This window comes from Xiphophorus maculatus, chromosome 21, assembly GCF_002775205.1.
Source record: "Xiphophorus maculatus strain JP 163 A chromosome 21, X_maculatus-5.0-male, whole genome shotgun sequence".
Taxonomy (NCBI): domain Eukaryota; kingdom Metazoa; phylum Chordata; class Actinopteri; order Cyprinodontiformes; family Poeciliidae; genus Xiphophorus; species Xiphophorus maculatus.
The window spans coordinates 6,493,972-6,504,996 of NC_036463.1; the positions used below are offsets into that span (position 1 = coordinate 6,493,972).

An 11,025-nucleotide genomic window follows, 5' to 3' on the forward strand; every position below is an offset into this window, starting at 1 on the left:
ATGCTTATTTCTATTGCTTATTCTTGTGCAGTTGGACAACAAAAATACTACAGACCAAGCATTTAGTCTGCAGCATATAAAGAAATATCTCAAGCTTTCAACATCTTAAAGAGTGCTGTTCAGTCCATCATCTGTAGATGGGTAAAAGTTTGGCACAAAAGCACAACTACAATGTCATGGCTGTCTGCTTAAGCTAAAAGGCTAGCCAAGGAGAGCACTGATAAGAAAGGGCTCCAAGAGGCCCATGGTAACTCTGGCAGTGGAAGAATCTGTTGGCAGGACATATATTAGTCATGCATGTCACAAGTCTGAACTCTATGAAAGACAAACAACTGTTGGATGAAATCCATCAGAATTCCTCTGTGCAGTTTGAAAAACAGTTTTTTGAGCATCATCTTCATCCAGTCTGACTGAACTTGGATTATTTTTAAAGAGAAATGGGGGGGGGGGGGGGGGGAATCAGCCTCTAGATGTTCAAAGATGTTCCTGCAATGAGTTGCGGCTGCAACTGCAGCAAAAGGTGCTTCTGCAAAGTATTGACTCAGGGTGCCACATGGTGAGTACTTTCACATGGGTTAACGTCGTAGACATACTGGGTCAACAAGTGAATTGCCTTCTTCTCTGCAAGGTCTAGCAATGAACTTCCTTTTTAGACTTTTGCTTACAAGCATTAGCTACACCAATTACTGTAGTTTGAAGCTGGTGAAACTGAAATCCTATGTGTCAGAGTACACTTGGCACCAAACATGGCCAGTTTTGAACTTGTGTGTCTGTCTGTCTTCCGTCTGAGGTGCAGCCGTTAAGAGGTCAATATGAGAAACGTCTTTCATCAGTGTGTAAACTGGCAAACAGTGAAACTGCCAAGTCATAACCAAATGTGCTCCAACAATTGAAAAGTGTCAGCACATAGTATGGCCCAGACTGGCACTACACGAAGCGGATGTCAAGTCAAATCGAAAACATTGTGGACTGAAGCAGCCACATAGGAGCCGTTTCACCCACCACACAAAATACGTTACACCAGTGAAAGCAGACAAAGACATTCTCAAAAATATATTGTTGACCTCATCACTTTGCATTCATTTATTGAGTCCTTCCGTTTACTGTTTTGTTCTGCAGGGCTAAAGCACAATGAAAAAACGAGTTGTTTTTTTATTTCTTTGGATCTTTAATGGGTTTTTTTACATTTACAGATGCACGCAACAAATGCATGATGGAAAGATTTAAAAAAGCACAATATTTACATTTTAATACAGTTTATACAGTTGTCCCAGTGAACAAATACGTCCATAATTGTCAGAATATGAATACATCTTTGTGGTTTTCATAACTGTAAATGTTATTGTTCATCTGCTTGTGGTAATTAATGCATCAGGAATACAATTTAAAATATGATTACTAGGCTCAGGTCTCAGGTGTAGTATTTTGGAAAACAGGCATCTATATGGAAAGGGCTGGGGTAGTTTCAGTATCTGACATGATAGAGGGACGTTTGGGAACTGCCTGGACTTTAATAAGCCCTCCTTTACCACCAACACAAGTTTTAGCCATCCTCATGAGGTCTTCCCTGAACCGAACTCCAATGAAGACATACAGGAAGGGGTTGAGGCAGGCATGAGTAAAGGCGAGACTCTTGGCGATCTGTCCGGCTACATCAACTTGACTCACAATGGCGCAGTCTGTAATTGTGGTATTGGCTGCCTGCGTGGCTTCCACAATCAGCAGGGTGTTGTGAGGAAGCTGGGAGAAAACAAACATGAACACAACGGCAAAGATGACACGGAGGGCCTTGTGCTTTTCAAAGCTTTTTGCCTGCAAGAGTGTGCGGATAATGACAGAGTAGCAGAAAAACATGACCAGCAGAGGAAGGCAGAAACCCATGCATATCTGCAGGGACAGCACCAGGATCTTCGTACGGTTGAATGCATTGTTCCAGTAGACCATAGTGCAATAGGATTGTTCCTCTGGGTCCAACTTCACCTCAGCAAAGATAAACTCAGGCAGGGCCATGATAATGGAGACAGACCAAACACAGATACAAGCAAGTTTGCTGTAAAACAACCTCTTCTTCTTGAAGTTCTGAGCTTTGGTTACTTGCACGATGGCGATGTAGCGGTCCACGCTAATGCAGGTGAGGAGGAGCATGCTGCTGAAGAAGTTGATCTTGTAGAGAGCAGACACTATTTTGCAAGAACTGCTCCCGAAATCCCAGCCCTTGATGGCGTCAACTGCCCAGAAGGGCAGCGTGCACAGGAAGAGGAGGTCTGCCACAGCCAGGTTCAGCAGGTACACATCGGTCATTGTTTTAAGGCGGTTGCGCACGGTGAGGTAAATCCAAACCACCAGCAGGTTACCCACAGACCCAAGGATGAAGATGATCCAGAAGAGAGGTGGCTCATACTGGCTGCGAAAGTCCCTGACCCAACGTCTGTCACACATGCCGGTTTCATCAGTTGGCCAACCGTCATAATCAGGAGTCTGTTGGCAAACAGATTTCTTAATTAGTTTCAAACAAGTATTTTATATAAGACAGTAAAGATGTTTTGCACAACTATCTCTAAGCCTTTCCCACTGATGTTGTAGCTTTCTGTGGTGCATATTTTTCTGTTCTCTGTGAGTAAGTCAACCCATCAACAGCAGAGGGTTTCACAACATAACCCACATCTGGTGGGAACATAGTGAAGGTACATCAAACGCTGTCTGTGACGTACATTCTAACCAAGAGTTCGCTGTCAGGTGCAGGTGTTGTGTCTGTGCAGGAGAAACCACACAACTGCACTGTTTCCTGCTGCTATCCAAGCCTGAGGGGGTGAATGATCCTGAGGGGCTCAAGAAAGGGGCGCCCGCTGCAGAACTCAATACCCCAGCAGCTCAACGTTTAGATGTAGGGCAGAGATAAAACAGTGGGGGGGCTTAGGTTTTCACAAACAATGGAAAATTTGATTTTCCATTGTTTGCCGACATGGCTATGACACTGCCTGTGGCATTTAACTGCGCAGCACATGTCTGCTGTCAAACACGAGTAATGATTGAAAAGGAACATGGATTTTTTTTTTGGCAAATTGGGTTAGTTTTATTAATTATAGAGCAATGCAATGAAATACCAGAATAAGACTCGCCTTGTTATGCTACAGACTGTTAAGTCCACTCAGATACACAGTACATCAACTAGAGAAAAGCTGTCAGTGTTTTTTAGTTAAAATGTTCAAAGGTTTTTATCGTAAAGTGGTACTTACAGTGGACACAGTAGATGTGTCTAGAGGCATAGAAGCAGTTGTTAATTCCATTTGACCTAAAAAGAAGGAGAAAAGGATAAATAGTTAACCAACACTGTAAAAAAAACAAAAAAACAACTGTTACACATTAGAGAAATGCATTTTAAAAACTTGTTTTAAAGAATTTAAATAGATTTACCCAGTTTGTAGAAATGTCAGAAAGAGGAACCTGGAGACAGAAGTACGTCCCTGTCAGTGTTGAACAGCTGTCAACTTAATCATCTTCACTTGCTTATATGGTTTCTCTTCAACCACAAAATCACGTGTTAACGTTTATCCCCACATCTCTGTCTCAGCCCAGCAGAGAAAAACAACACAAAACCGTTATTGCTGAGATAACAGTTCAAGCTGAATACAAAGGGAAAACATTTACGTATCAAAAGAACAATTTTTACTAGGTGTATTTCTGAAAACTTTCACACAACTGTACACCTAAACTTTACCTACAGAAGTACAGCCAACAGGATGGGAGTACAGCAGGGTTTCTTAATCAGGTCTTCTTTGTTCAGTTTTGATACATGATGTTTACAAAGGTGAGGGTTTTATCACCGCAAAATATTCACTTGTGAAACTGAAAACTAAGTTCTGATTGATGCCTGAAAACAGAAGCTGAGTTGTTCATATTTTGGTTTAAAGATTAAAAAGCCTAAAAATACGGCAACAGTAAAGCTAAACACTTGGATTTAGATTTAAAAATACTTAATTTTATGTTACATCATATAGATAGTTTAAATAAAAAGTCTAATTATGAAGCTAAATTCAAGCGTTATGTTAGCATGGAAAGTTGGTTTTACACCACAAGAAACATATGCTAGCAAACTAGCACAGCTAATGTGCGTCGTGTTTTTGTACATCAACACTGGACTTCCCGAGTTCCCAACTGGAAAAATTACAATAATGCCACCCTAAAGTCAGAATCCTATTCCAAATGGTGAAAGTTGAAACTAGCCAAGGGCCCCTTTGTACAGTATCCAAAATGGCTGTGCATACAAAATGTGGTGATCTTTGCTAGTATTAGCTATTCATTAAGAATTCACATGGACAGCAGCGCTTTAAATCAGTGACTAACAAACTGCTGTACAATATCTATTTTTTAAGATGCTTCTTTGGGGTTTGGAAACATAACATGGAAAGAAATGTTATGGGCTGTATTGCTAATGGTATTTAGAGTCGATGGTGGCAACTAGACCTGGGATGAGGTTCTAAAGAAGTATTTTGGTCACTTATCCACACATTACGGATGATGATTATGCATCCGATCAAGATACCAAATAGACACCTCTAATTGGAGACTTTTTCCAAGTATATCCCACCTGTCATTTATACAGTAACTATATATCCTTCTGGCCGGGGAACATCTTGGATTTCCCTAGAACGAGCCAGAAAGGGTCAGTAGACAGGGTGATGTCTAAGTTTTCCTCCTGGGAGCCATTTCTAAGAAGACCTGTTTTAAAGGTCGGAATGGAGCATTTCGATGTTGTTCAGTAGTCCAAAGACATTTGTGTAGCTATGTAAAGCAATTAGACAGATGTTTGAATACAGAGGATGTGCATGTGTTATCTTCTGTCCCTGAAAGGAAATATTTTACCTATTTGTGGTCTATTTTAAGATAACATTAACGATCCGAAAAAGGAGATAGTTTGGTGCTGGAAAAACAACATTAAGGTTCAAACTCAAATATCAGTAGATAGCTTAATGTTATTGTCTTAAATATCACTGCCCAAAATCACATGGCAATCAGGCTCAAAATTTGCTTTCATATGCCTATGAACCCATTGTTGATTCATCAGTGTTGTTAGATACTGACTAATAGGCAGTCAGTGTTATTTACTTCACTTGTCAGTAGTCACAATGTTATGCAACACATTTCCCTCTAGCTGTCTTTGGGAAGTCCTGTAAATGCGACTTTAAGAGGAAGAGGAAGGAAAACTTTTATTTGATAGTACCAAGAACAAAAGGAAATTATTGACAAAAATACGCCATTTGGCTCACCACAATGAAAAACGAAATCATGATGACAAAGAAAGTCCCTGTCTTACCATCGGATGAGGTTTGTGGGGGTGAACACATTTTGATCACATAGACAGCAAAAAACAAAGTAAGAAGTATTTAAATTCGTTTTTTGGTTTGGATCTCTTGTGAGCACACAGGGTTAGGAGGTTTACGCACTAAGTTTCACTTCCCGACTTTGCTTCAGCATATGTGACACACTGAGTGCACGAGAAAGAGCGTGTGGGATATCACCTCCTTAGACTAAGGTTCAGATTAAAAAAAAAAAAATCTGGTTGCGTTTCTCAGTTTTGATCAGAGAATGGCTCAGGGAAACGGCTTAGTGATGATCAGATCAGTGTTTACCTCCTGGGAAAATACTTGAACGCTGACACAATTTGCTCACTGCTTTCTATCTTACTGACTCTGCACGCATATTTCCAACTGCTTTCTTTTAACCAGTGGTTAGAAAAGGCAAACAGAAAACTCTACTCTAGAAAATTAGTATATGTCCTAAATGCACAGAAGTACCAAGTCCAATTTTAGAAAATATTCATTGATCAAATTATAGATTTCTAAACACTTTATAGCTTATTATGAACACTACCATAACCAATTAATTGATCTGTAAAAACTTACCCAAATATATTTCTCTGTAAGCCCACATATAACATCAACTTATGGGGCTGCTTGTTCCAGCCTATCTGATTCAATTAATGGTTGAATTTACTCCTTAGGAACAAACTGGGGCTATAAAACAGCCTTAGACTTTGACTGACCCTAGTATGTGGGAAGTTATCAACCCCTGGCACAGCACAAGTGTCACAATACTTTAATTATGGCTCAATAATACACCACCAAATTACCCTGATAGCACTGATGTATTCCACTTTGAAGGGATTGCTCACAGTGGGTTGGGTAAGAGCTAAACATACTGTACAATACAGTGTATGGTTTTCTTCACAGAACCACTTTCTGTAGGAGTCATCTTTGCATTTAAAGGGAGACCTTTGTACTTTCATTTGGGTCTCTACTGCTTCTAAAAGCAGTGCAAGCGCTGACTCCAGCACATTTGATCAGGTGGTTTTACCTCTGTACAAGCTCTGCAATGGCTGCTGTTGACTTACCATCCAGAAACCACTTGCTGCATTCTTGTTGATTGTACAGGAGGCTCTACTTCTGCTTTTCAAAGATATACAATTGTATAATCTGTTTGCAGACATTTTCACTTGCGAGTGTAACCGTTGAGTTGGGGTGTGTGGCCAGCAGCAGCTTATTTTGGATTTAACGTGACAAGATGCAATAAAACAGGTAATTCTGAAAGGAGCTCAAAATAGGCTGAACATGACTTAGATGATGAGATTAAAACCTCCAGGAAGTGACTGTCTAATTCTTAGTATGTCGCATTTTGCACCTAAAATGTTTAAAGTGCATCTGTTTTCTTACTACTTTTAATTTATTACCTTTCTTTTGTAATTGTGCTGACCGACACAAACAGATAACATCAGCCAGCAAGTCATTCTTTTTCTCTCTTTATACTTAATCACCCTGTAGCAGTCTGTGGGAGTTCCTGTTCATCTTTCTGTCATCCATCATCACTGGTGGCCTCACTACACTGAGGCTGCACATGTGTCTGAATCACAGCTCCTCTTTACTAATTTCTTGGGATGTTTCTAACATATATCCAAACTTGTGTCGGTGTGCTGTTGCTAGCTTTGGTGCTGAATATTTCCATGAGTTGGCGAATTGAGCCTCTAAATCTCAATTTTGTTTCCCTCACCTTCTTAGTCCCACCCTTTTCTTTAAACTTTTTATTGCATATTCATTTCTCATAAGTGCTACACTGCTACTATACTCATTGCTTCTTCTACGTCTTCTTCTTAGCAAGTTAAAACAAAACGCTCCCGAATTTACAGATGGCCAGTTTGTCCATGCATGTAATCAAGTTCTGCAGGATCTCTCTAATAATCCACTCATTTGAGTTGAACCATCTGAAATATCTAAACAATTGGGACAATGACCTTTTGAGGACTGACTTTTGACAGCAGTAAATTATATCACTCAAAGACAAATTGTGGATATAAACCGTTTAATTTTGCATCCGGTCACTGTTATTTTATGCTCTCCTAGTCTTTGACTTTGTATGTACCGTAAATAAGGATTGTCATAAATGGTCACCTTCAACAAGAACCAATGTCTGAGTAAGACCTGTGAAGTGGGCATAAAGTAGACATGTGCACCAGGAGTATGCTTGGTTCTTTCTGCTTAGAAAAGCAAAAACACTAACTGGAGGTAGAGGCTGCCAGTCACTGCTGTAGTGCCTCCTGCTGCCTGAACAAACATATTGTTTCATTGAAGATGCTGGCATAAATTTGATCTGCAAAATTTGAATGACAGAAATATAATATGGCAGAAACCAAATCTCCATTTATGCTCCCATTTATGTACAAGCAATTATCCTCTGCTACTCACCAATAAGTAGGATGTTCAGTCGGAGTTTTATGTGGAATCTACCTTCAAACCTCTTGGAAAGGTAGTGATCAGGGAATTCACATCAGAATTAAATCAGCTTTTCTTCATCCAACGTCAAGAGAGTTTAATTTAATTTCCAGATCATCGATCGCAAGGTTGAAGAGGCTCACAACATTTCTTGGAAACTACTTCTGCCTGGAAGAAACACTAACTTTCTTCCTGATAGCATCAACAGATATGGATGTATTGACAACAGGGCAAGCTGAAGTTCAGAGAGTTCATCAGAATTGGGATTCTCTGATTCATTTGTTTGGTCAAAATGCCTCACTCATGTCAGAGGTCATGGAAAAATAGGCAGACTGTTTCAAGATTAGGGAAAGGCAAACAACCACTAGTTACAACCTAGGTATGCAAAACACCATCTCTAAATGTTCTTGTTGAACCCTGAAGCTGACTGGCTAGCAGATGAGCAGTGAAGACCACTCTGATGCCACTCATGGCAGCTGAGAACAGGAAGTTGTGGCTGCTGTTTACACCCACTCACCAAAATTGGAAAATTATGGCTTTTAAGTCCTTGACGTTCAATTTCAACAACCATATTCAGATGGTAGGATCAGAACCCAACCTGAATCCCAGATCCATTTACCATTGGTTCTGGCTGGTAATGGTGGCGTAATGATGTGGGGAGCTATTTAATTTATTTTGGGCCCCTTAGTTTCAGCTGAGTATAATTTAAATGCCACATCATAAGTATTGTTGTTGACCATGCCTGTCCCTTTATGAGAACAGTGACCACAGTGTTCTACAAATTAACTTTTAAAGTGCCTTATAAAGAATGACAAACATTTTCATTGGGCACAATAAAAAAAAGTTTACAAAGTTTCCCGCGATTTTAAACTGACTCAATTCATTGTCAAATAAAAGCTAAATGATTTGGTCTTAGACTCCTGCCTACAATAAGCATCTAAATAAGCTCTGACATTAAGTTCTATAGCATGAAACTAATTTCACTGAATATTTCTGATGAAACATGAACCATTACAACTGGTTAAAAAGAGCAACTAGGTTTACATCTGACCAGACTTTCACTGTTTTCTGGTTTAGCTGTGTGATTGGAAATTTAAGGGATCTAATGGGGGAATTCCTGTGTCCTGATCAGATAAATGTAAATACCACATGCGTCTATTACTGCCCACTGTTGCAGTAGATCAGAGTGGCAGGCTTACAAATCAGTCAGCAAATACTGAAGGTTGATAAAAGGGATTTTGAAAAGTATTTTCGTCCATTTTCTGCTTAGTCTGCTTTTTGTTGTGTTTGTAGGGTTTTTTCTACATCCCTGTCAACTGCTTATTGGTTAATAAAACACAGACAGGTTAGTGTTTGGACTAGAGAATCCTGGGGGAATAACAGAAATCTATCTGACCCATTGTTGCAACATGATGGTTATGAAATCCAGTTGCAGCTTTTAGAGTGGTTTTGATTTACCCAACAAACAAATGCTGACACCTCTCTGATAAATGAGGTTGTGAGAACTTCCACAATTCTAAGGGGTGACAAGAATTTGAGATGCATATATTAGTCATCAGTGTAGGGCAATGAAAGCGGAAGGATTTGATGAACCAGACTGCTGTACGTCATAGCAAAAGGCCTAAGTTGCATGGTGTCTGTTGCTGAATGAAAGGAATTATAACTTCAGTAGATTTCATGTCTACATGTTGCCCTGTTGTGGATTGTTTTCAATCCCACTGAATTTCTGAAAGTTCCCATCTTGGGACAAATACCTGTTCTGTACATTTAGGATCAAACTCTGCTTTTCATTACTTACAGGCTCTTGTGAAGACAGTGGAATTTCCTGCAAAAGTGTCACAATGAGGGCTTACAGGGGCTCAGGCAAGCAACAACTACGGACACACAAAGCAGTTTAACTGATTTACTAAATACGCAAAGTCTAATGGAGAAACTGGAGAGGCTTTGATCTGAGACAGCAGGAAGGGACTGGAGGAACTGAGAAGAAAGGTGAGTGGTTAGATCGAGGAGTAAGCGTTGGAGACTTTGATGAATGACTCTTGCAGCAGCTTAGAGTCCGACGTTTGAGATGAGCGGCGGTGGGTACATGGATTCTGCAGTACTTGAGGTTGACAGAATTCTGTTGTTGGCGCTTCCAGGTGGATGTGTCCTGATAGACGACTGAGTCTGGACAAACAAGCTGCTTTGTAATGCTCGAGACGTTATCCAGGGACGATGCCTTAAGAGAAGCAGTGAGGAGAAGGAAGGAATCGAGCTTGGAACAAACAGTCCAGGTGAGTCTGAGCGTCAGTAGCTGGTTCTATGGAGAGAAAGAGATGGGATAGGAGTTAGAAACAAGTCGGATCACTAAGAGGTCAGCACTAAAGGCTAGTGTGTACCAGAGCAGAATCATCTGGCATCTGCCTCAAGGAAGCTGCTCTTACTTAAGGTCCTCGCTGATTGGCGACGATGAGCACCAGCTGGATCCCATCAGCCTGCTCCCTGTTAGAGGTAGAGAAGAACACCAGTCCACCCTCCTGTAGAATCCAACAAAAAGTTTTTGTATTTAGCTCCATCTCTTCCCACTAACTCTAACCAGGCGGTCTGTCCTTGCTGAACAGAAGCATCTCCTCTCCATGACCAGTTTGCACAACTAAAATCATAAAAGTCCTTTCAAAGGTTACCCATACCTGAGCACTCCTTCACTATAGCTCCTCCAGAGTAGCCAACAGCTTCCTCTTAGCTTTTCTGATTAATCCTGGCTGCTCAGGCTTTTAGTTTAGATGTGCTGGTAGGTGTGTAGTTGCTCAAAATTGTTTCAGATGATGACATACCACGTTAGGGATATTGTTTAATAACCTAATCCTGCTTTAAACATCTAAAAGGCCTCCACCCTGACCTCTCTGTTGTGTTTTCTAGTCTTCATGATGCTATGTGTTCTCTAGCAAACCTCAGAGGCCTTCATAGAACTGTTGAAATTAAACTGAGATTAAAATACATAAATGTGGCCTATATTTACTAATGAGGCGACTCCTAGGAGCAGCTGTTTGTGCTTCATTTTGCAGCACTAGAATAAGGGGGAGTTAATGCTTTTAGACAGTAGGATGAACCAGTAGGATTTTGTTTGAAGTACTCAAACAAAAGAAACGATCTGTACAGAGAATGGCAACTTGAATTTGAAACTCAGCATAATTGAGTTTCAAATCATAGCTTTGTTGATGACATCTTTGCTACTTAGAATAAAAATTACTCATGATAAAGGTTCAAACAAAACATGAATCAG

General features: G+C 40.3%; 1 protein-coding gene across 1 annotated transcript; it reads right to left on the minus strand.

The window, feature by feature from the left end:
• Positions 1–1,155: 1,155 nt before the first annotated feature.
• Positions 1,156–3,515, minus strand: LOC102219986 (C-C chemokine receptor type 9-like). The gene is made up of 3 exons (XM_005798527.3): positions 3,415–3,515; positions 3,237–3,292; positions 1,156–2,478 (listed from the first exon to the last, which is right to left on the minus strand). The coding sequence occupies exons 2-3, from the start codon at positions 3,285–3,287 to the stop codon at positions 1,441–1,443; spliced, it is 1,089 nt and encodes a 362-aa protein (XP_005798584.1). The 5' UTR covers positions 3,288–3,292; positions 3,415–3,515; the 3' UTR covers positions 1,156–1,440.
• Positions 3,516–11,025: the final 7,510 nt, after the last annotated feature.

Coding starts and splice junctions, on each gene's coding strand:
- LOC102219986 (XM_005798527.3), bottom strand. CDS start 3,287: ATGGAATTAACAACTGCTTCTATGCCTCTAGACACATCTACTGTGTCC. Junction 2,479..3,236: donor ACACATCTACTGTGTCCACT/GTAAGTACCACT, acceptor GTTTGCCAACAG/ACTCCTGATTATGACGGTTG.